At 48.8% G+C, this 25563-nt stretch overlaps 1 protein-coding gene across 2 annotated transcripts; it reads left to right on the plus strand.

The window, feature by feature from the left end:
* Positions 1–4285: 4285 nt before the first annotated feature.
* Positions 4286–24497, plus strand: LOC144732377 (uncharacterized). Of its 2 annotated transcripts, none has more exons than XM_078613872.1 (17): positions 4286–4460; positions 7017–7116; positions 8402–8467; positions 9830–10071; positions 11671–11754; positions 12665–12792; positions 13831–13922; positions 14726–14859; positions 15541–15658; positions 16189–16361; positions 17509–17699; positions 18706–18837; positions 19490–19680; positions 20187–20810; positions 21635–21768; positions 22787–22915; positions 23108–24497. In XM_078613872.1, the coding sequence occupies exons 2-17, from the start codon at positions 7035–7037 to the stop codon at positions 23222–23224; spliced, it is 2637 nt and encodes an 878-aa protein (XP_078469998.1). In that variant the 5' UTR covers positions 4286–4460; positions 7017–7034; the 3' UTR covers positions 23225–24497. The 2 variants fall into 2 exon arrangements, with proteins under 2 accessions (XP_078469998.1, XP_078469999.1); XM_078613873.1 differs by having other exon boundaries at positions 22796–22915.
* The last annotated feature ends 1066 nt before the right edge of the window (positions 24498–25563 follow it).

A 25563-nucleotide genomic window follows, 5' to 3' on the forward strand; every position in this document is an offset into this window, starting at 1 on the left:
GATGCCTTGTTGCGAAATTACCACGTGGGTTCACCACCCCGTCACGCGGTACACTGATGTTACACGACACTGTGATGTCACCTTGACAGGACATGACGTCACAGAGCAACAGTGACATGCAAACAACGGAATGTCCACAGCGTAAAAGCGGCTCTCCATTTGACCCAATGACTGAAACTAGACTGACTTAAGCGATCACATGCTGCATCCCCTCCATGGTTTGTGATGGTACTGCCCCAGTCGTCTCCTGGCTGGCATTGGTATCAAGTCTAACCAACTTGGCAAAATCAGGATATCACATTTTCTGGTTTAACCTCTGCAATGTGATTTATTCTGCCTCTATCCACATTGCTTTTACATGTTTGTGTTGCCAGGTGCTGCAAGGGTTACATGATGTCTTACAACCCCTCTCTCAAACTGCTCGCTATCGGGGGCACTTCCCAACACTTCCAGTACTGTGTGCCTCTGTCACAGCCGAAGCTTCCCAATTCTGCACTGGTTCCACTTTTTCAGAATCGTCTTGTTGCCCTTAACATTTTCAATATTATCGCCATCGTCATCATATCCATGTTCTATCCACTGCTGGTTGAAGACCCCACCTCTGCCCATGGTCCATTAATCAGCCTGTTGACCTTTTGGACTTCCAGACTTGGGTCAACCGGCAGCATTTGTTTGGGCCAAACATCCCGGCTTTTGAAAAATGTTCTGCAAGTTTACTCAACTGGGGTCACAGCGGAAACTGTAACATCGCCCCCCTATCGTGACAACTTAGCAGGGCCCTCCTGAAAGCGACTACCCTACTGGGACTGCATCTGCCCTGGGTAAACGTGGGGAATAGTGCAACTCAAATCGCTTCATGGCCTTGCCCCACCGTGCCTCGCTTCCCTAGACTCCTTTTGTCCCCTACCTCCTGCTCTCAACCTCTCCTGCTATTCATAACCATTCCCTCCCCTCTCCTTGTGCACAATCATTGTTTCCTTGCACGGGAACTAACTTATTCACATTAAGCACAGCCCCACCCCTAGGCACCCATCGTAATTCCCAGTACCCACTAAACCGACCCATACCCCCCTTCCCCAGTCACCACATCACTTTTAGCTGCCCTCATTGTACCACTGGTAACCCTTGTAAAGCGCTTAGGATTAAAGCGCTTTATAATTATAAGATAAAAGATTTCTGACTTACATGGTGTTTTTGTGGATGTTGGTGTATTGTGTTTGCAAGAGCAGTAGCATTCTCTTTGGTATTTTCGGTAAAGTCACGTAGGTAAAAAATAAATTAAATCACGACGTTTTGGGCACAACACAAGCGTCCTTCAGGTGGGGACAATGTAGCGAAAGCACAACCGCTTAAGTGTGTCTAAGAGATGGCTGTGACGAGGAATTATATAGTCGCGGGGGATGGAGGGGAGGGGCCATGGTGAGTGTGTGGGCAGGCTGTGGACTGGGAGGCAACGTGCAGCACGGGGCGCTGGGAGGCAACGCATGGAGTTCAAACTGAAGCTTTGTGATGCAGGGGGCGGAAGTAGATAACAGAGCTAAGATTAAGCAGCCTTTTGTTATGCTGCCGGGGGGGTAAATTAGAAATGCGCAAGCTAAAAAACAACGCGTGGTAATGGTGATGGTAGTGTGTGAAGCTGGGGGTAACAGACTGGGAATATGGATCTGATTATGAAAATAAATCTAAACTGTCTAGCAGTAAACTGCACGGCAGCTAAAGTTTAACTTGGTTAACTACATCCTTCCAATGATTGCTCAATTTGAATCCATCTCGGTTGAAGTAATGTCTGTTCGTATATCTGGAAAATTAGAAAGGCGCAAGCTAAACTTGCACGCTCGAAATAGCGTGTGGCAATGGTGATGGTCATGTGTGAAGCTGGGAGTAGAAGACTGGGAATATGGATATGAAAATAAATATAAACTGGCTGTCTAGCAGTATCCAGGAGGCTTGCAGAGTACCTTGGTATCGGAGAACACAATGTCATGAGAACCAGCAGTATTATAACAATGGTCAGCTACGGCCGAATAATTCGTCCTGCCGTGCTTCAAATCCGACTTGTGCTCGCGAATGCGATCAGAAATGTAATTTCGTTTCCCCGATATAACAACTCACCACAGGTGCAACTCAGTTTGTAGACACCAGGGTACTGTAAGTCAGGAATGACATTTTAGGGATGGGATCAGATCACGGATCTTGTGTACTGTACTGAATCGAACCTGGATCTTGTGTTTAGAATTTTGGAAATCTTTTTGGTAACGCCTGCTATGTATGGCAACGTAATGATTTTGATCGGAGTCTCGGGGGTGTCTCTCCACGGTGGGAGAAACAGCTTGGCGGATAGCACGGTCTGAGTATCCGTTTATCTTGAGGGCCAGGTGTACATGTTCCAATTCACTGGCCAGGTGGTGTTGGTCAGAGATGTAGTGGGCCCTATGGTATAGTGTTTTCATGAGGGAATTCTTTTGTGCCAGATGGTGGTGGGAATTAGGCTTCAAGTAGGCATCTGTGTGGGTGGCCTTCCTGTAGACAGAATGTCCCAAAGAGCCATTGGGCCTCCTCTCAAACAGAACATCCAGGAATGGTAGCTTGCCATCCTCCACTTCCATGGTGAATTTGATGGGTGTATGGAGTTGATGTGGTCTAGAAATTGGTTCAATGCTGGGAGGCTATGTGGCCAAATGACGAAAAGTATCATCCACGTATCTCTTCCACAAGGAAGGACGCAGAGTGAATGTCTGGATGGCGTCTGTTTCAAATTTCTCCATGAAAACATTGGCTATCACTGGTGACAAGGAGTGCCCTCATTTTGTTTGTAGAAGGTACCATTCCTGGTGAAGTATGTGTTGGTGAGGCAGTGCCTAACCAGCGCAGAGACATCAGGGTTCAGTCCATGTTGGACTAAGTCTTCAATTATTGCTATGGTGTCAGGCACTGGAACCTTGGTGAATAGAGAGACCACATCAAAGCTGACGAGGACATCGTCAGGAGACAGTAAAATGTCCTTGACCATAGAAACCAAGTGAGTTGAGTACTGCTGAGGTGGTCTTGCCAGTGAAGGGAAGCAGAGTATCCAATAGAAAACGGGCTAGTTTGTAGGTAGGCGAGTTGATAGTGGACACGATGGGCCGTAGTGGGGTACCTTCTTTATGGATCTTTGGAAGACCATAGAATCTGGGAGGTCTCGCAGCCGAGGGTTTCAGGGAGAGCCGTTTGATTGGTTCAAATCTAGAAGTAGTAGCATTACCACAGCCTTGCACCCCTTAGGTTCTCAATTGCTACAAAAATGTATAATGAACAAATGGGGTTTGATGAAACAAAGTAAGGTAACTTACGTCCCCGTGCTTAATTTGTGTTTGATGATTTACCTTCTAAAAATCGAGCCATGCCTCGCGTCCCCAGAAAGGGGGCGCCCCAAGTTTGGAAGGAGCATTGTGTGGAGTACATGTTCAAGTTCTACGATGCCCACTTACGCCGTTTCACCTGTAGCACGGGCATCGTTTGCTGTCATTTGTCGTGATGCTGATCCGCGTCTCCCTTGGTACAATATAATTCTGGGGCCTTCCTACAGACATTTCATCAAGATTTGTCTCAAGTCGGGCAGTTCACGATCTTCGCACGATTCTAATTATATCGTAACTCGTGCGGTACTCTGGCCCATAAGACTCAACGGATTCTTGCACCGTTTTAAAATAAAAGGAAATTTAATGATCGTGAGCCATGCTCGGTCCACCGCTGGATGAAGCGTGAAAGTGCCCTTCATGGCCGGGTCTATCCGACACCCAGAGATAGAAACCCTCTCATCTGTCAATGCCGCCACCACCCCCCTACCGACAGTCCGGAAGATGAAGAGGTAATAAATATTCTTGTTTCTTTCGGTAAAGTCACGTAGATAGAAAATTAAAATAAATTAAAAACCACGACGTTTCGATCGCAACACGCGCCTTCTGATGAAGACCGCTCGTGTTGCGATCGAACGTTATTTTGCCTTTTTTCTTCTTCTTTTGAATTTTTTTGTATTTTATTTTCTATCTACGTGACTTTATCGAAAGAAACAATAATATGAATTCCAGCAGCCACGAAAGTTTTAATTAAAAATGTAAAAAATAACACGGCAAAGCGAGAAGATCCTTCCGGAAGAGGCTTCGCGTGCACGCGCCGCCACCAATTAAACTCCACGTTGCGGCCACCCCCCCCCCCCGCACTGAGTCGACTACTCCTATTGGTTAATACGGGGTGGTGAGTGGTGGGGGGGACGCTGTCGACCAATGGGAGGGCGCGTTGCTCCGCGTGGGGCCAGCTGTCGTCTCGTGGAGGAGGCAGTAGCGGGCGGCTTCCCGCACCACCACGACGACGACGTCGCGCAGCGGCAGCGGCCTCCATGACCGCGAGGCGGAGCGAGGAGGCGGCGGCGGCGAGGCGCGGCCGCCGTTGACATCGACCACAGCGACAAGGCCGCCGCCGTGAGTCTGACATCCTCTTTGTTACCAACCCCGTATCATGACGGCGCTAAGAGCTGTGCGGAGTGGCAGCGCGGTGCCGTCCGATAAACTTCACCCCATGTGGAGCCTCCACTCCACTCTCGCCATCACCGTCATCACGACGGCAGTAACAGCTGCTGCAGTGATGATGATCATCGGAATAGCATTGATTTACCTCGTGAATAGATCGCCCGTTTAGTCTTTGGACGGCGTCGCGCGTCAGAATGTCGGGCCTCGGGAGAGGTCACGGTGCCACTCGTGCGGCAGGTCCACACAGAATGTCGGGCTCGCGAGCCCTCACCGCCATCTGCTGCTGCTGCCCGCCTCGCCCGCACGCCGCCACCCACCCTCACGGGGTGACCCCAGCTGTGGGCGAGTCGTCGATGAGCGGCTGGTTGGTATTTGGCGGACAGAATGCACGAATCGCGGGATCGTTCACGTCGTCCGCTCAGGGCGGCATCTCGCCAGCAGTGGCTCAAGAAAAGCAGATCCCCGCTGATGAAGATTTCGCGTAGACGCCGGCCCGCAGTTTGATTGTCTTGCAGCAATGCTGCTGAGATAATGGCTCTGACAGAAAGCGGTGCGGCTGATGAGTTGCGTAAGATATACTTTTGTCACTTGGAGAGAAATACGCGCGAAGGAGACGTTGCTTTTATTATTTTGTTACATTGTCCGGTGGTGCGTGGGGATTGTGTCTCGTCGTGGGAACGTGGAGTTTCCACTGCTGTCGCGGGGGGAAGCGGCCTCCAGTGTGGAGGGGCACAGCGCCACGGTTGTCACACCGATGTTGGTTTGTCTTTATATCTACATTTAATAACAGTGAACAAAGTAAAAGCTGCACAAATAAGGGGTTACATATGGATGCTCAATACATGACAATTGCGGAATGGTATATATATTTTTTAACAATATGAACATTAAAACAAGTGATGGAGATGGCAGGCAGACTGGAGTCTGAAACACGAGGCCTGCATCATTGAGGGTCTGGGTGCACGATATCTGTTTTTGATGCGAGATCCAGAGGTAGTCTCGCGAATTTATGTCATCAGAACGGTCAGCAATTGTTGCATTAAACACTCATTGAATCCTGTATTGAGAATTCATTATTTCGTTTTTATTGCCAAGCAAAACATAGCAGGGTACGTGGGAAAGTGCTTCCCTAGTTTATCGATGTAAAAGGTCACTTGAAGGATTCTCAAAAGTAGTTCTGTGCTCATTGCTTGTGTGGACCGTTTTCTAACATGGGGTGATGCCCCAGCTCTGCTAGAGTTCCGAATGGACACTCAGTTTCACTGCATGATGCCCATAGCACAATTGAAATGCAATTGGGGGAAAAGACTAAAAGGATTGCTTATTGTGTTTGGCCTTCGCCACTGAGTTGATGATTTGCAGCCGGTGAGTGATGGTGAATGTTTATTAACTTAATCTTTTGTCAGGAAGTAAATGTTAAAAACGGATCATCGTAGAAGAGGTCATTGTGTCATAGTTGGGAAATTCATTACTTGTAAGAAAACAGATAAAAATGTGTGTTGTGTGTGTCTGGGCGTCAGAGCTCTCTAACAAAGAGACCCATCGTTATTGTTGTTTCGCTTGATTAAATAAAGATGCAACCCAAATCTCTTGTAGAGGTTGTTTGTCCCAGGCTGCCCAGCGTCAGTTTGGAGCATTGGTATTGGTGAGCAAGGCTGTCAAGATAGAGTGCCATGTCATAACAATCTTATGAGGTCACTTAATTGTCTTTTTTAAATGTGCATGAGTGGCTTCGCACAGACATCGGTTGTGGGGAATTCATTTTTCAAATGTGAAGAATGCCTTTGTTTACAGCCCGTATGCCTGCGACAGAGCTTAGGTACGTTATCCAAATGGTAATAGGACATTTTTGAAATGGTAATAGGATTATACCGTGGTAAATTATATTAGGGATATGGTTTTAGAGGAGAAATTTTTTTCAAAAAGGCCACGCCTGATTTAGGTTTTAGAATTATGTTAATAATAATGGGGTGACGCTTGATTTAATTAACGTCATTGTTTCAAAGAGACATCGTGGCTATATAAAAAAAATATATGAATCCTACTTGATGTACTGTAATTTTGTAGCCAGATTTTAACCAAGTGGGATTGGGAGCTTCACAGCACAATAAACCAACAATACCCTGCTAAGTGCTGGATTCCAGCTGTCTTGCCTCCATACCCAAAAGAGAAACATCTTCAATGCATGGAAATTGCATTCAATTTAATTTAAAACACAATCTGTGCAGTGACATGGGTATTTTTTATTAAGAGATAAAACAGACGATTAATTTGGTTATGTGATGATATATTCCATCAAGCATCTGCATATGAGAGCTTATATCATTGATCCATCACAGGACTGTGAGAGGTGTGATGGATTGGGGTGGTTCTTCATTTCGCAGTGGATAGGTCCTGGCTGATGATGACGAATTGGGACATCCCTTGCACATGGAACATGTGTTGTAAGGAGTGGTGAATTATTATTTAGCAAAGATCTTTTCTCTGGTACTGTTGTTTTGCCCACAGCTGAGCCTCCCCGTGACCATGGAGGGGGAGGGGGAGGGGCTGGGTCTCGATTGCTCGACAGGGAAGCGTAAGAGGAAGGAGCACCACTGCGATGAGCCCGGTACACTCTGAGAATGCATCTCCTGATTCCCTTGGTTTTAAGTTGTATGGATGTCATCTCAAAGTTGTGAATTTTAGATCCGTTTTGATCTTTCCATCTTCAAATTTAAGCGGTGGTAAGATGTTAAACTGCCTCGCCTTATATGCAGGAGGTCGTGGGTTCGATCCCGACCCTCACGCCTGTATATTTGGAGGTTGCATGGTTTTTTCCCATGGTCGTGTGGATTTTTCTCCGGGTCCTCTGGTTTTTCTCTCCACATTTAAAAACATGCGTTTAGAGTATTTAGCTGCTTTAAATTTCAACATAAGCCACTTCGTTGAGCTCTCATTTGTGGTCAGGTCGCTTCTGAAAAAGAGCTACATAGCTCATTGGGCCTTACCTGGTAAAATAATAAATACAAATTTAGTTTAGATTAAGCCTGGTTTAAGTCATTCGTGTGGAAGACGATGGTGACCCTCCGAGTTTAGTGCCCAGCACAACCAATACCATCACCAAGGTGGACCGAACGCCGGTGATCGGCTGCTCGGTTGGAATGGCAACTAAAGACGCAGCCCCAATCGTTTCATTGAGGCTCAACAAAAGCTAAAAGCCTCGTCTCAGCGCACCCTGTGTGCCATCTCAACGCAGACGTTTGCCATTTGAAAGAAGAAAAAAGTGATTTGTGATTTTGGTTTCCATTAGCAATGAAGGTTTAATTTATACTTATTATTTTGGTGGCAGATACACTTAGTTTTATTTCATTAGAGTGGCTTTTTAAATGGTACATAACAGAATGTAATCACTTATGGGGGACTACTCTTCTACATAAAAAAATGCTGTGTCACGCCAGAGGAGAGCTGTGGTGTGTGTTGAATGATGGCAACTAAATGTATGTTCTGCTAAGGCTGGTGATGGCTATGCACACCTGTAATTCAGCACTGTGGAGAGGCGAGGTTTGCTGGATCACACAAATGTTGTGATACTCTCTTGCCATGTGCGCTGAGGTGCCATACCCTGGCCTGCTAGGAGAAGGCAGTACAGCAAGTGGACTCGTCCCCATCTTTTTTTTCACAACGTATGGGGATAAAATGTTGACCCTTAGCATGCGGGAATTTTCTCCTCCTTTGCACGCATGGAGGGTTTGGCTTGCCTCCGACAAGTACAACAAACACTCATAAGTTGGCTGAAAACATCTTAAAATAAAAAAAATGCAATGCAGGACCCTCATGAAAGAGAGTCCTTGGACTTAGTGTGGTTTCCCTGGATAAGAAAAAACCAAGTAATTATGATGACATGTTGTTCACAGATGGAGATATTTCTGATGAAGATGAGAGCGGCAGTGATGAGAGTGAAGGCGATGACGATGATGAAGGTAAACATTTTTCACACCTCCTGTTACCTTTACTGGGCATGTGGCTCTCAATACATATTAATTTGGAAGGGTTTCATTGCATTTGTAGATAATGGTTATCAGCAATCTATGTATACCTAGTTTGATTTGGATAAAACAAGATAATGAGCCCTGAAAGGAGTGAAACATCCATACAAATTACACACTGTAATTTTCATTAAAGGCTAGTCTTATTTTAAAATAACTAAAATTAATAATGTATAGCCCTTTGTTAATCCACTGTTGGATTGAAGGCCTCCCCTACGCGATGTCCGTTATGGGTGGTGTTTGACCAAACTCCACCATGCTGGTCAGTGTGGGCTGGTGAAGGGTGATGGGCCCCAGGAGCAGTTCAAATATCTCTCTGATGTTAGCTGCATGCAACTGGCTCCGATCATAATGCATCGCACGCACCACTCCATAACCTTTAATTGGCATAAATAAATAAAATTTTAACATATGCGTGTAAAATTATTTTAAGAATTGAGCTTGGAGAATCGATGCATCATTATTCCACTGGGTTGTGATGTTACTGTGGTAAAGGGGCTCTGTGAATGAAGGTGAATGGATTCCAGTGTGACTGTGGGCGATTGTGGAGGGTGAACAGATGCCTTGCTCTCTGTGCAGCTGAGCAGTACAATAATTATCACGGTCGTGCCACGAAAATCATGTTTCTGCACGAGAAAACTGTTCTAAATTCTTGTGAGTTAAACTTGGTTCAGAAGCTAAGGATTTCCCGATGGTGAGACTGTAATAATTTAGTTGTGCCTTGAAAAATTCTATTCAACTCGCCTTTTCCCCTTCCAAGGACGGGTGTATTGCAGTAAATCTGAAACTTGCAAGCGAAAAGCAGACCGCGACGTTTTATTCATTGCATTAATTCGTGTGCAATTTGTAAGGCCGCGGTGACACATACCTATTTCATTTTAAGGTTATAATCCCTTGTTCATCATGACGTCCTTTTTACTTCGATGTCTCAATAGCGTTACGGAGATCGCGTGACGTGAGGGTTCTGCCTTTGTAGTGAGGGATGTAAGTTTACGCCGAGGAGGGGGGATGAGGCGCCTCGGCCCCCCATTTGGAATGACGTCAGCCGCTAATTATTATTAATGGGGGGGGTGTGTCCATTTGGAGGACGTTACCTTATAATGATTATTAATGAGGGGGGCTGTTCGATGTGGAGTGACGTCACGAGCATTAAGGACAGACATCCCTGGGTGATTATAGTAGGTATAGGGCAAGCTGGTGTCTGCTAGGGTAGCCATTCTGCTCCATCCAGAAATGCCGACGCAGGCTCTGCACACCGTGCCGCCTCCTACTTAACGCGCTCTCCTGCCGCCCCAGGAGGCAGCAACGATGGCTCCGACGACAGCGAGGAGGAGGGAGGAGACTCGGACGAGGACGCGGAAGAAGAGGAGGACGAGGAGGAGGAGGACGATGACTGTGGGGAGCAACCTGAGCAGAGCTCGGATGATGAGCGGGAGGGATGCCCCATCTGCCTCAATGGCCTGCGGGACCAGGAGCTGGGAACCCCGGAGAACTGTGCCCACCTCTTCTGCCTCGACTGCATCCTCGAGTGGGCCAAGGTGGCTATTGGTGTTGATACCCAGAAACCCTGCTCAGGCACACACCAGCTCAAGTCACAGAGCTACCCATTGGCACTCTTTGCAAAGTGAGCGAGCGTGCCACTCTTGGTTGCGCGTACAGGCCAGGCTGTACAGATACCAGCAAAGCACATGTCAATGATGTCCCTTGTATCTCTGTTCTAACATGGTAAGAGCTGGGGAGGAGCAATGATACAGTGGTTCACGCACCGCTCTACGAACACGACAACCCGAGTTCGATTCCCGGCCATGGCTAACGTCAGCGGCGAGCCATATCTGAACTGGTTCTCGGGCCCACACCACTTCAACAACACGCACTGAATAGCATGGTGAAGCGTGGTGAAGCGTGGTGAAGCGTGGTGAAGCATGGTGAAGCATGGTAGAACAACCCCCACGACCGACACAGTGACGAAATAGCAGAGGGTTGACACGAGGGCTGTACATCATTATTTTTAAGAGCCAATTGAGAGCAGAAGTCTGTTTTCGAGAAGACGTGTTCGTTGTGTCCGTTTAAAATACAGTTGGGTGGCGCAACGCTCAGATCACTGGACCGACCGTCATAAGTTTATGAGTAAAAATATGAGTGCGTAGCCAACTCAGCCCATCAGTAGTCTGGGGTAGATAAAATAAATACCACTTGTGTGAAGTCAACAGGAGTCATCCTGTAAAAACTGGCTCTGCCATGGGAACATGGAATTTCCACCACTGGATCAGACCACCAGTAGCCTTGTGTGGCACCCTATTAATCCAGGGGATACTTTGACTTTCTGACTGTGCATAGCTTGACTATACACACACATGCACACGTCATCAGTGCTTCCCCACTAAAAAAAAACGGATTAGGCGACACTCATATCTCTTTACATCAGTGAGCCGGTGGTGAAAGACATTCACATTCATTCGTGCCTATTTTTAAATCCTTTATATTAAGTTCACTTGCTTGCTTGCGCGCTTACGACCGTGCAAATCTTTCGGTCGTTTTTTTAACCCACTTCCCGTGATCCAATCGAGCTGACATTTTGCACACAGACTCGTTGTGCGTGACAATTTATTTTCGTGAAAATTTTTTTCCAAAATTTTCCACTTTTTAGGAAAACAAACATTTCACTAACACAATCATATATTTTTCCTAAACACAGAAAATTATTCAAGAAAACAACAAAAATGTACAATATAAACAATCATACAAAAACTGAAAACCTTATAATCCTTATATACGACTTTCCTTATATTTAATTTAAAATACCAATGTGATAAAAATGAAACTCTTACTCAAGAAAAACAGAAATGAATAATAAAATAAAACCGATGCCACGCACATAAAGGATTTATAGTGAAAAACTTTGTTTTTACGGGTTAATTTTTATCACCCCCAGAGGAATGATATTCAAGGTTTAACCCCCTGACTGAGATGTAAACTTTCAGCCTTCCAATTGCAAGATGTGCGCTAAAACCAGAGCAACACCATCCGGCTGCTTATACTTTCAACCAATGTGAGTCAAGTTGTTTTCTTCCCCGTGCAGACCCTGGTGATGGTGTCGGGCGCTGGCTAATTGACTGTTTGTCTGCGTGTCTTTTCAGAACATGAATTCCTGCCCCGTGGACCGAAAAGTGTTCACCAGTGTCAGTGTCCGCGCTTGCGTGGGAGGCCCGGTATTACGGCAGGTGCGTATGTACCCCGTGTTTTCGCCATTGTCAGGGTTGCGTGGTTCTGTTGAATTCCATTTGATGAATTTCCCATCTGAATGTGAATTCGATCGAACTACATGTTCACACGGCTACCAACTGTTGTCTCCCTCACCCTGTTCATCTCCAAATTGGAGACTTTTCTTCTGCGTTAGATTTTTTTTACATTGTCCTCTTTTTTGTTTGTTTATATCATCGTCAAAAAACGAGCTGAGCAGGAGATGCTGTGCATCAGCTGTAGAGGTTAACACAGCCACGTCCGCCACAATTGAGGACGCGTCAGAAGAAAGGCTTCTATATTGAGATGAAGAGGTTTATTGGCCACTGGATGTAGGTCACTGAAGAGGATGCAGGTTTAGGGCAACTCTCAATCGCATCCTCACAAATCATTGCCATTGCGTAACTGATGTTGCATTAAATAAAAACTCTCCAGTGTGCGATTGCGGTCACCCAGAACCACGGAACATAAAACAATTCGCTGGCCGATTCACAAACACGAAGGATACGTCATTACAACGATACACTTTGCTGCTGCTGATGCAATCATCTGACTCAGCCACCTCAATGTAAAATAACAGCTGTTGTTCTACATCAACATCGAAGAAGAAGATTAATTTTGTGATACGAAGAACGCTTTACAATTGTGCTGTGTGTCATGTATGTACATGGATCTTCTTTCACACCATATGTAGCCAACCGTCCTAATCGGAGGTGCGGGGGCGAACGACAACAAACTAAACGCAAAAAGCAGTTCTAAAGAAATTCGTTTTCAGCCTAGACTTAAAAGTGCATAGCACCAGTGGCCTCCTGATACAGCTCTTGTGGGAGGGGAGGTGACGAAACGTCGCGGTCGATCCTCCCGCGCGCGCCTTGCGCTGCACGTGTGCAGGTGCCAGTGCAGGATCACTTGGGCGCCGCGAAAGATGGCGGGCAGGAGGAGGAGCCCACGTTCTGCGAGGTGTGCCGGAGCAGTGATCGCGAAGACCGCCTGCTGCTGTGCGACGGCTGCGACGCTGGGTGAGGGGCAGCGTGCTGCGATGGTAACACCCGTGCATCACAATCGCTGACTCCGCCGTCGTTCTGCGTTGGGTTTGGACATTTAACGCGTGGTAGCCTTTCGCGACCAGTATTATCCACGATAGAGGTTTTTATGGGTTAGATCGCGTAAATATAAATGTGTCATTAAACCCGCCACCACCCGACGCAGCCAATTAATAATGTTTGTCACGTAAACAAAACATGCTAATTAGTTACTGGTTCAGCACACCGGTGTGTTGGAGAGTAAATCCACAACATTTAGGAGACATCATTGTACTCAAATTGTAAATGTTTGGGCTTTGTATGTTCTCCGCTTTTTCTGCATGTATTTCCCGAGGGTTCTCCGGTTTCCTCGCGCAACTATGTAAATTGCACAATATATACAGCTGGTTTTTGCTAAACATCTCAGTGCTGAAAAATCACCTCTAAATTAATCAATTGGGATTACACACAGCAGCAACATTGCCCCCTTCTGCGAAAACTTGGCACAGCCCTCCTGAAAACGAGTGTTGAGACTCAGGGAGGCTTGCCCTATACCAGGGGTCGGCAACCAAAATAACAAGAAGAGCCATTTCTTTCCAATTCGGTACAAAATTCAGTATTTCAAGAGCCGCAATGCATCTATGTACATACGTACATATCGTCAAGAAGTAGCCCGTAAAGAGCCGCATGCGGCTCCGGAGCCGTAGGTTGCCGACCCCTGCCCTATACCTACTGTGTAATCCATATTCAGTCATTTGTAAGTATTTTTTTGTCTTTTACATGACAAATTTTGTACCATGATCTCAACACACAATGGCCTCCCCATTTCGAATGACATGAGGGGGATCTCCAACGTCCACCTTGAAGCGGTCAGTGCTGATTCGTATGGTTAATACTCCCACGGTAATAACCAGGGTGTTCCGCCGGATTTGAACCACGAGCCTCTGCAACAAGCGGCAAACGTGCTACCGCAGGGCCGCTTCACCGCCCCTAAAGGACACTGAACCAAGTTGAACACTGTGCTGTGTGCGACAGGTACCACATGGAGTGCCTGGATCCCGCGCTCGACACGGTGCCTGTGGAGGAGTGGTTTTGCCCGCAGTGCAGACCCGTGCGCCAGCAGACAGGTGGGCGCTGCGGTCACTCGAGGGGGATGTAAATAAACGTCCGTGGGCCTGGTAGATCCCATCGCCGACCGTGGCACTGCCAGTGAAATAAATACAGTGGGACAAGTGCTGGAACAAGGGAGTGACTACAGACTCTACAACCTATTGCCCAACATTTCAAGAGTGCTTTTTCTTTCCTTCGCGGAAGTTTACTTTACTAAAACTAAGAAATAAATGGTTTCTGGGTTTTTCCGTGGACAACCACTGTTGACCTCCCACAAAAATTGGTGCTCATTTTACTCACCCGCAAAGAGACAATGGGTTGAGTCGACCTCTGCTCGGGTTGAGTCGACCTATGCTAGGATTTAAATAAGAGCTGTGCGCTCTAACCGCAATGCCACCAGTTCGCAGACGTAGAGCATCCCTGCCCTCATGTTAACCAGGTGAGGTGCCAGATTACAGCAGCGTGCCACCCCAACCCCACAATATTGTGGAATATGATCAAATAGTCCTTGCATAACTTTGCTCCAAAGTCTTTGCTTCAAAATTATAGTCAATCTCAGTGTGATCTCACTTGATGTAAGGGCCGTATTCTTAAGCTGCCTCTGACATGGATCAGCTCAGGCTTAGGCTGCTGGCTTGCTTCCAAACACCCGCGAGTGATACGCGGTCCTCAGTCGTGGCTCGGCTCATGGAAATCCTGAGCCACGGTTGGGACGACACTCGGAGCCAGCTCAAGTCAAGCACACGTTCGAGCCGGCTCACTTGTGCCAGAGCCGAGCCGTGACTTAAGAATTGCGGGCCTTGATGAGGTTTCCCACCAGGAGCCGGAGAGGAGGGAGCTGGGCCGCTGGGCGTTGGCCACAGGCAGAGGCGGGTCATCGCCAGGACGCGGCAGAGCGAGATCGTCCGCACACGCGTCAACATCAGCCGCATCACGCGCACCCAGCAGATCAGGGTGAGCCCACACTTTCACAGCCTGTGGCCTCCTTGACACAAACACTTGAGTGTGGATGGGATCCCTAAAGACATTCCAGAGCCTGGCAACATCCACATCAAGCACGCACACATAGGTTATTTCATAATGCAGCTTTTCAGCTGCACAGGGTGGCCCAGAAACGGTAAGACCTCAGAGAGGGCTAAATTGCCACCATTGCCATAAGAGGGCCAAGTAAAGATGCCATTGTTGAAGCGTCTGACGTTGGCGTGAGCTGGGACTCCACCTTGAGCTATGTATGGAGTCTGGTGTGGGTGAACTCACGTGTTGGTCACGAGCCAACTTTGGAGAGCTGGTGGCAGCAGATTGCCATGATGATCAGCTTTGCCATACTCCAGACTTCATCCATGAGTGCCAGGCCGACTGTGTCCAGGACTGATGACGTAGGCTGCTGGAGACACTGGAGGCACTTGCCGAGATCTTGGAGCCGAGAGGCGTGGTTACGCCAAAGTGCCCAACAGAAGGCAGGCAGTTCCAGGAGGCTATCGGGGGTGCCGCCTCAACTGGTTGGCAAGTAGCATGTCCCTGGGAAAGAAAGTCTTGCTTACCACCTCGTCGTCAACTCACAGAAACAGTTTGCCTGGAGCACAGTGGCTCACGTTTTCGGGCCTCTTCTCGCGCGCCCGTGTCTGCGATGCGCAGCGTGCAGTGAGCCAGGTACCAGACACGCCGTCGGTGGACGATGCCATCAATGCGGTGGCATGCGGAGCGAGCACGGCCATCTACTACAGGCCCGAGGGCGGCCCTCAGCGGAGGAAAGGTAACAAACCCAGTGTGAGGCATTGCTAGGCCCACCGCACACGATCACCCGCACCCCTGCCACCCCGCCCCCCCAGATTTTCTGTTGCCCCACATTTTGAAAAAAGTGCCTTGAGATTCAGTTGTATTTTAGTTGCAAGGTAAAGGTTTCATGGTCAATATTTTCTCTGCCACCATTACCATAATCGCTTCCTTCTGCTAGATCACTTTGCTGGCTATTAGACCATCAATACCTCACCTCCCGGTGTCTTCTCTTAAAGTATCGCACCATTTCTAGACCCGGTTAAATGCCCATTATTGCGGTAACTTAATTGGGATTGGTTAGAAGGAATGGGATAAAAGGGCGCGCGTGGAGAACGGGGGGTTGCGTTTTGCATTGTGCTTCCTACGCGAGTGCGCTGTTGTGTGACTGGCTGAATAAAGAGCCCGAGCATTAGTTACCAATCATCGTGTACTCTACAAAAGCACTGTTTTAACCAAACGATGGCATTTTTTTGTATCTCCCTGCTCTACCCTGTGCCTTGGAAACAGCGACACGGAGAAAGCGCCGCACGAAACGCCAAGGCCGAAAGAGCACCGCTCGCAAAACAGGAGTCAAGAAACTCTTGGGCAGCAGCAGCAGCAGCACAGGCACTGCCAAGCCTGGCAAGAGGCGGAAGGGGCGCAGGAAAAAGCGCAGATTCAAGCGGCAGCGGCTCAAGATGGTGCATTGCTAACTTATCCACCCACCCACTTAAACCGACTAACTCATTAATTGACTCGGTAACTTATCCAATGAGCTATGAAGCTCTTTTCACGGATGTCCAGTAGGGGTGGGTCAGAAAATTATGACTAACAATAACAAAAAATATTAGGAGTGTAAAGTATGGGAAAGGTAAGAAAATCACTATAAATAAATAGAAATAAACTACTTATCTTAGCAGGTAAAGCCCACTGAACTATAAATTATTTTTCAGAAGCGACCTGGCCACAAATGATTGCTCAACGAAGTGGCTTATTACGTGTACATTTATAGCATCATTTAAAGCACTCACCCACCCACTGAGAAGGAAAAGACAAAATATTTAGCTTTGTGATACAGGCGAAACCTCGCCGGTCTTCATATTGGCGTAATACAAAATGTGCACATGAGTTTTTCACTCTTAGTAGAAGTATACAAATTGCACAGAATTACGCACGCTGTGTTGTGAGCCTGGCGAGCTGAGTTAGATTTCTGCCCATTCATCGTCCGAGACTGCTAGATTCTTTCTCGCCATCCTCAGAGGTCTTGTGCTGTGATGATCACAGCTCTCCGTGCCGTCCGCCTCGTGCCACCCTCTGGATGGCACTGCCCCAGCAGCTTTGCCGATCCACATCTCCCGGCAGGGACTGGTGATGGCGAGAACATAATCGGACCTAATCGGCTGTTATCTTTTACATGGTCATTAATTATTAAATGGATAATTAACGTCATCACCTCCATCAAAATCATCCCTGTTTAAGAGGATAAATAATGGTTAATAGGATGTGACACCTTTACTGTTATTCCTCGTAACTGAGGATGAAAGGAGTTCCGACCTACAGATCTTGGGAAGACTTGCAAAGCTGCCCGAGTCTCAGATCAAAGGGCAGCAGCTAAGAGGCGTCTCCACAGTCGTGGAATGATTTGTGGACGGTCACGCACCGGTCTTCAAAGTGAGTGCCACCACCACCACCTCGCGGTGGTTGAGAGCACTCTCTCGACTATGAGGAATCTCATGAGCGATGCTACAATTCTACTGGACCTCAGTGTAATTCTGGCATTCAAGCAGATTCCTTCCCTGCCTATTATTCCCGTATTAAGCGCCCGGCGTTGCTTTTTGTGTTTTTCAGCCCAGGGTGGTGACGCCCCGCATGCGGATCGCTCGTAGCCTGCACCTCGGCAAGCCGATGCACGGGCAGTCCGTGCCCTCCGTGTACCGGGCCCAGGACAACACCCCCTTGGGGATGCAGAGGATGGAGATCGGGGTAACGGCGCTCTCCGTCTTCGGCAACGTCAATGACTTCGCCCCCGAGGATGACAGGTGGGCCTCCTAGAAGGATGCTTGCCGATTCATCATTGGTGGTGAGAACTCCGGTCATCCTCGCAGCGGCTTTTGGCTCGTCATCGAACAAAGATGGTCACTGCATCGCGCACTTTCAGATGCGCGTCTGCGGCCGTTTGGAACGCTCTTCCTTCCGATATTAGGAAGCTAATAAATCTAAATTTAAAACTAATTTCATTAAAACTGCTTTTAGTGTTTAGTTGTCCTCTCCCACTTCCGATTAGCACGGTTGGCTACATACAGTGTGAAAGAAGTTCATGCATATGTTGATTTTTTCCATAATACGGGTTTTTTTGGGTTAGATCGCGTAAATATATTAATGAGTCGTTAAACCCGCCACGTAAACATAACATGCCAATTCGTTACTAGTACAGCACACCGGTGTGTTGGAGAGCAAAGCCACAACATTTAATCGTAACGTGTATGTAAAATTTGTCATACACCCTCCTCCACCCAACACAACCATTTAATAAAGTCGTTACGTGAACAACCGCTGTGTGGTAGTAGCGCTATCCACAACAATTGAGTTCGGCGTTTGGTTGGGAGTTGCAACCCTCATCATCAGGTAGTTGCCAGAATTGCGTTTTGTTCACGTTGCGTAAGAAACGACAATCACTGTCGCATGCTCATTTAATCGTTGGGTCACTTTGGCATCTGGCAGTGTGGCTGTGGTTAAACGGAAAGGTGCGTCGGTCGTGATGAGATGCTGTACGTATGTTGTTGAACTTCTTTTTGCACCGTACGTGCTAATCGGAGGTGCGGGGGGAACGACAACAAACTAAACACAACATGCAGTTCTAAAGAAATTCGTTTTCAATAGAGACTTAAAACTGCATAGCTCCATTGGATTCCTCATATCGGAAGGAAGAGCATTCCAGACGGCCTCAGAAGCTCATCTGAAAGTGCACGATGCAGTGATAAAGAGGAAGAAGCGAGAGGTCACCGGGAAAGCGCTGCCGCTGCGTGCATCGCTTTGTCTCCACAGCGAGCCGGAGCCGTGCAGCAGTGGCTCCCTCCCAGCGGAGCTCCACGCCGGGGCCAAACAACACGGACTCTCCAAGCTCGCCATGCGCTCCCACCGGCCAGTCGCGCGGCCCATCCCGTCGCAGCTCGCCGGGTACGACTGCTCGGAGTGCGTATCCCCAGCGCACACGTGCGTGCAGTGAGCACACGTGCGTGCACTGCGCACACGTGCGCGCAGTGAGCAGAGAACGGACCCAGCTCCCAGTCTTTGCGGCTCACCAGACTTCGCCTTCCTGTGTTAATCATCTCTGTTCAAATAACAAATTTAGATGCGTTGCACATTCCCGATGGACCGTTTAACCACGTCACATGTGACGTAGAGAGCGCGCAATTAATTTGAAGTGCCGATTCATTGTAATCGACTCTCAATGCAGTACACAGTATCTCCAAGTTTGAATCGGCACTCTCTAAGTGACATGGGAATCGTATATATACATGTCCTCGCATCGACCGGCTGTATCTTAATGTCAATTGGCGGTCTCTACATTACATGTGTTTCCAAGTACCAAGGCGTGTGCCTAATGAGGTGGAGTGATGCTCACAACGACGAGTAGAGTGCCTTGATGACAAAACAGCAATTGTTCCCTGAGCCATAACCTCTGTGTCTGGCCCGTGACCTCCTACCAGCGGGCTTCCCCACCGCACATGACCCAAAAGTACACCGAGCTCGGTACGAGCACAGTCAGCGGTGAGGGCACCGCTGCCTCGTGTTGAGCGGCGCTCGCTGCCGCTGTGCTTTACCGCAGGCTGGCGGAGGAGCCGTTTGAGCCTGCGAAGGCCGCGGCAGTGCCCGCGCCGGGGCCGGTGGAGGACGTGCTGGGCAGCATCCTCGCCGGGCAGAGCATGCTGCTCACCAGCAGCACCGGCACCATCATCAACCGGGACGGCAGCCTGCTGCGTGCCAAGCAGCCCGCCGGGCCGCCGCCACAGCAGCGCGGTGCGTCACTACCGGGTTGACTCCTTCCCCCCCACCCCCTCGCCTGGGTTATGGTGACTTCCCCGCGTTGTCGTTCATTAATCGACAGCCCTCGGTCACCCGCTGATTGATGAGGGCAGCCCCATGCCCATGCCGTGTCGGTCGGGTGGGTTGTTTAGCCACACTTCGGCGAGCTGGTCAGTGCGAGTCTGTGAAGTAGACGTGCCCAGCTGCGCTTTGAATGTCACTTGCCGCTGATGTTCGCCGGAGCCGGGAACATTTAATGTGGCTTGCTGGGTTCATAGAGCAGTGCGCTAACGACTGTGCCACCACTCCACGCCTGTTATAATACGTCAGAAAAAATATATTATGAGCACCGCTTTATAAGAAGTCACCAGTGGTTGTACTTTGAAGAAACTGGCCCCCGTCATTGAAACGTGCAAACGCAGGATACAGAGAGGACTTCATTCCGAGCAATGGGCTCTGAGCACCCGTGAGCGGACCTCATTAACCTCTCCTTTTTACAGGGACTTCAAAAACGGCCGACTCGACTGGCAGAACTTTGAAAGTGGAGAGAGTTAAAAGCCCCACAGCCAGGACTGTCAAAGAGGATCCCAGTCCACCTTCACAGTTACCCGGAAACTCCGCCGCATCTCCCCACGTCCGTAGACACCTGCCCGCAGCGGCAGGGGCGGCTGCCAGGTCAGGGGGCGGCAGCGCCCCCGCCTCAAGCGCTCCGCAGCGCGCGCCCGGCGACGTCGCCGCCGCCGGCAGCGTGCGGCACGCGCAGGACCCGCGCTCCCCACGCGAGTCCACGCACTCGGCCGCAGCCCAAACGACGGCGAGGTCCGGCCACGCGGTCGGGGAGTCCACCGCGGAGCGCGCGGGGAAGAGGCCTCGGCTGGAGCACCCGGCCGACGGCGGTTCGGGGCACGACCGCATGGACTCCTCCTCCTCCTCGCTGTCACGCGACCCCCAACGCGCACTGGACCCGCGCTTGCAGGGGCTGGCGCGTAGACGTGCGCAAAGGGGAGACTCTTTCGCTCAAAGCGGCCTCGCCAACGGAGCGCTGCCGTGGCCCGGCACGGGGTCCTCGTCAAAGGAGAGCCCGGCCGGCACGGACACGAGAGAGCACGCGTCGCCAGGCACGGGTGAGCGCCCTCCGCGTGTCATCGCCCCGCGATGCACTTCGTCGCCATCAGCCGTGATCTATCCACCGCTCAATGACGGCCTCCCAGATTCGTCTGCCAGATCTGTGGTGGTTCTGCGATGCGACAATGCACCCAGCTGCTGCACACAGCTCCGCTTCATCGCTCTGCCTCCGTAGTGGACGTGCTCCTGGCCATGTTCCCTCTCTTGGCTGCGACGTTTTAGTCTCGGGCCACCGGCCGTCGCGACTTGTAGCGACGTGGTCCTTTCCAATGCCTACTTAGCAATCACTGTGATGTCAATAGTTGTTGTTTGACAAACATTGATTAATAACAATGTATTAATAATAATAGAACAAACGTTGATTGAAGAGGTGCACGCTTGGAATTAGAGACATCTCCTGGTTGCAGCCCTGGCTCAGGACTGTAACGAGGAGATGAGTACCACCTCAACACTCATCTGAACAGGAAATCAATTTGACTGTTCATTTAATATGGTTCATCGTGAGTTGTTCACTTTTATTCCTTCCTTTTCTCTCCTCTCTCTTGATTTAAATCACCGGGTTCAAGACTAACACTGGCAGCCAAGTTTGTGAAAGTTGATGAAAAATAACAATAGGTTTTACCCTTTCTGGCAATTAAACAGGAGGTGTTAAGCTGTTCAAACACCAAATAGGTGCCTTTTTGCAAGGCACCAAGTCTGCATTAACCACACGTACTTGTGCCAAAACATGCAAGCAAACATGCTCTGACACAATATGCATCGTCTTTGAAACTGATTGGTTGCGATGGCACCCTTCTTTGTCCTCTTGCGGCGACGCGCTCAGGCCCGTCCGCCGCGGCCAGGCCGCAGCAGACGGAGGTGGAGACGCACAGCCGTAGCTCGGGCTCTCAGTCGAGTCACAGCAGCAGCAACAGCACCGCCTCCAACTCCAGCTCCATCGACGTCACGCTCATTAACGTACGTGGGACCCCTGCCGAGCAGCCAGCATTTAAATTAAACTGACAAAGATATGATGGCCGGACACCTTTAATAGAGATGGCTTTGCCCATAGGCTTTACACTGGCGAGGCTTTCTGGTATGAGATGTGGGAGTAGTTTACTGGAGAAAACAAAAATTTAGTACGGGCAGTCCCTCGACTAAAGGTTACTTTCCTGAGACCCGTTCGTAAGTCGACAGTGTTCTAAAATGTGTTATGGTTCAACAAAAAAGGGAACCATTGTTAAACTCATAAATAAGAAACATTGTACATGAAATACTGTAATAAATACTGTATAGTCAATAAAACATAAAATAAAGTAAAATGAAAAAAATAAGTTATCTTTTCACTGACCCTGAGTCCTGATGCTGGCTTGCTTGTTAGAATTGGCGTAATGAGTCCCAGCGAGTTACTGGGACTCATTACAGAAGATCGCTCCGTCGAACAAAATAGTTCTGCAATTCGGTTCGTAAGTACGAGCGACCATTAGCAAGTCGGATGGTTAAATATAAAAACATCTGAGAGCAGTTCATTCGTAAGTGCGGATGTTCGTATTTCTGGAACTGACATTTTGTATTTGTGCCATTCTTATAGCTCGAGGCTATCACAAAGGCGCTGGGTTTCACAGACCGTATGCAGTAGTTTTACATTCGGGAGGGATGATTTTTGCGGTGTGTAATCCCAATTGAATAATTTACGGTGTAATTCAATTTTTTTGGGCAAATTTGGGCAGTGACTTTGGCGCTCAACGTCCATTTGAAAAACAGATGGCGTGTAGTATTTTGGGTTAATATCTCCACAGTAATAACCAGGGCAGTCTGCTGGCGACGAACCTTGAACTTCCACAACGATCGGCAAACGCGCTATGTTTAGGCCACGCCACCACCCCCACGTACGAACGTTCACAGCGACACCCGGCGCAGCCTGCCGGCGGGCCGTCAAAATGAACTCGGCCCGAGTGCCCAGGGGGGGTTAACGTTGTGCTGCCGTTGCTTGCAGTACGAGCAGAAGTTGCAGCGGCAAAAGAAGGCGGAAGAGGAGGCCAAGCGTGCCCTGAAGCCCTTCTACCTGAGCAAGGAGATCAGCAAGCAGGAGTACAAGGACATCCTACGCAAGGCTGTGCACAAGGTAACGTGGGCAGCATCGGGGCCATCGACCTCAAGGGAAGGCAGAGCTCACACGCAACGTCCGCTCGATTTAAATGAACGATGATTGTTTTTTTAATATTTGAATTATGTTATCGTTCGGGGCAGAGTGGTGGCGCAGTGCTGTGAACTCGGCGATTCATGGCTAATATCGTCATTGTGGTTCGCGTGTCAGATCTCCCACAGCTCGGCGGAGGTGATCGTGCCCAGCAAGGTGGACGGCCTGGTGGTGGCGTACGTCAAGAACGTGAGGGAGGCACGGAGACACTCGCAGGGACCGAGCGACGGCTAATCCTGGCCGGGTCCCAGGGGCATGAATCGCAGCGCGGGAGGTACCTCCTGTGCTGCGATGAAATCAGGAGCATAGAAACCTCCCCCCTTTAACACCCCCCCCCCCCCCCCACCTCTGTCTTGTGTGGCTGGCTCCTTCGTCGCTGAACTGGAACACAAATCAGGATCGGAGTTCCTCCGAACGGAGCGCAAGTCGGCTAGTTTTGGTTGTACAGTCGTGTGGTCGTAGGGCAGTCCGGCGGACAGCGCCCTCACCGCCGGCCTCTTCATGCAGGTTCTTAAAATGTTGACGCGTGTGACAGTTACCGATGCTTTCTGCTGGGCATTCGTACCACAGCGGCGGGGCACAGCCTTTCTAAGGGGATGAGCATGATAAAAAAAAAAGACCCAGTGATATCATTGGAAAGGGTGAGCTATTGTGTGCACGCCAGCTAAATGCAGAATGTGAACGTGGGGCAGCGGGGAGCGGAGTGGGTGGCGCACGATGCCACGATCCCTTCTGATCCCAGTTCCGCTCTCGCCCCCCCCCCCCCCCCGCGTACGTCACCAACATAAATTTGTATATAAACCTCAATTGGACCTTCACGCGTCGATTCGGTCAAACCCAGTGAAGGGTAATGCGTCGCGTGGACGTTGGTGCGGGGAGACAGAGGTGGGCAGGTGTACGATGGTGCTGACCACACCATCCCCTTGCTGTATGCCATGCTGGCCTTACTAGGTGCTCGCCGACTGCACTTTGATGGTCTGCAAGGCTAAACGGGGGTTCTTTTTTTTTTAAACACAAATGCATCTTTGAAAAAGGATGCAGTGTTTACAGTACACTTAAGCCGCCTTAGTGGATTCTGCCATAGTGCCAGAATCTGCCCTGGATCTGTATGCAGGTTAGCATTGTCCCCATTCACAACGTACAAGTGCAGACTTGGATAGAAATGTATTAAAGTGAAGAGCAGTGTACTACTCCCAGACATGTGAATGCATTTTTATTTGATGCATCACATTGAAGCTGGAGTTCATGACTATTCGTAGTTGAACATAGGGATAAATTACAACCTTATTTGTTATAATTTAATTAGTTTAGATGCCTTGTGTGAAATTTACTTTCATGTATTGATACAACAAAATATTCACGACAGAAATTAAAACTATGATGCCCTAAGCTGTTTTAGCCTTCAAATTCTTCCATCCAAAAAAAAAACCCCATGCTCTTGCGCTCAAGACGGCGGTGTTATTTTGTAAAGAATTTCTAAATAAAAGCGTTGTTTTATTCGCTTGAACCTTTGCCTTTGTGATGCCTTCACGAGTCGTCGAGTATGCAACAGCAGCAACCGCCGTTTGCCACTAAGTGGCGCTGGACGTCACCACGGCGCTTGTGCCAGGCCATGTGCACGTTAAGGCCACGTGAAGTGTCAAACGCCCGCTGGCAGGAGGTTACGGGACAGACCCAGGTGGTGCCATGGGTTGACCGACTGAGATGACTGGTGTGCACACGTGGTAAAAATCTACGCTCGCTCAACACGACCAACCTCGCCATCTCAAATCGTATTTCAATTCCAACGTTTGCGAACGATGAGGAAACTCGTCACGACAGGAGAATGCAGCGTGCAGGCTGGAGACAAAAAGGTTTAAACACAAAAGGTGGTGCTGCTGCTCGTGAATTGCAGGAAAGAACTCCCATCATGCCTTGCATACATGTCATGTGATAACGTTGCATTTACAGTTCAAGAGCGGAACATGTCGTTTGGACCGGTTCAAGAACTGAAAAATGTGGCCATTCCAACAGGCAGCAGCAGCAGTTAACAGATCGCTGCTGTCGGCTAGTCTCATCCCCATTAGGACAGGCAGCGAATAATAGCACACATTGATGAAATTAGTTGTGATCAAGCAAAGGCTGAAATTTGATCACATCGCATGCAAGGCATGCATATAGTTGTGGCCTGTTAGCACACCTGCGTTATCTGTTTTAAGTGATTTCTTTACCTTTCCTATACTTTTCACTCTTATCGTGTTTCTGTATTGTTTCTTGTCACGTTCTGACCTGCCCCTACTGGACATTTATGGAAAAAGAGCTTTATAGCTAATCAGATTCCTTCAGTATAAATACTTATAGTATTCTGATTATGTTAAATATACCAATGGAAACTGTAGCCCGTGGCCTCTCAAGTTTCAGCACTAGTGGCCAACTGTGGACCACCTTTACACGTTTTCAATATTCTTAATTTAAATCCCAATTGTCACTCCACATTGTGTTGCGTGTGGCTTTAATTTGTACGTCTTTCAGGCGACGGTGAAAAATCACTGGGCCAATTGGTGACTAAACCAGATCATTAAGTTGTATCAAAT

The sequence above is a fragment of the Lampetra planeri genome, chromosome 42, assembly GCF_965212315.1.
Source record: "Lampetra planeri chromosome 42, kcLamPlan1.2.h2, whole genome shotgun sequence".
NCBI lineage: Eukaryota > Metazoa > Chordata > Hyperoartia > Petromyzontiformes > Petromyzontidae > Lampetra > Lampetra planeri.

Bases quoted from the DNA above. Each gene is read 5' to 3' on its own strand.
- LOC144732377 (XM_078613872.1), top strand. From the start codon at position 7,035: ATGGAGGGGGAGGGGGAGGGGCTGGGTCTCGATTGCTCGACAGGGAAG. The intron at 12,793-13,830 runs GTGAGGGGCAGC...TGTGTGCGACAG, and splicing joins TGCGACGGCTGCGACGCTGG to GTACCACATGGAGTGCCTGG. The intron at 22,916-23,107 runs GTAACGTGGGCA...TTCGCGTGTCAG, and splicing joins TACGCAAGGCTGTGCACAAG to ATCTCCCACAGCTCGGCGGA.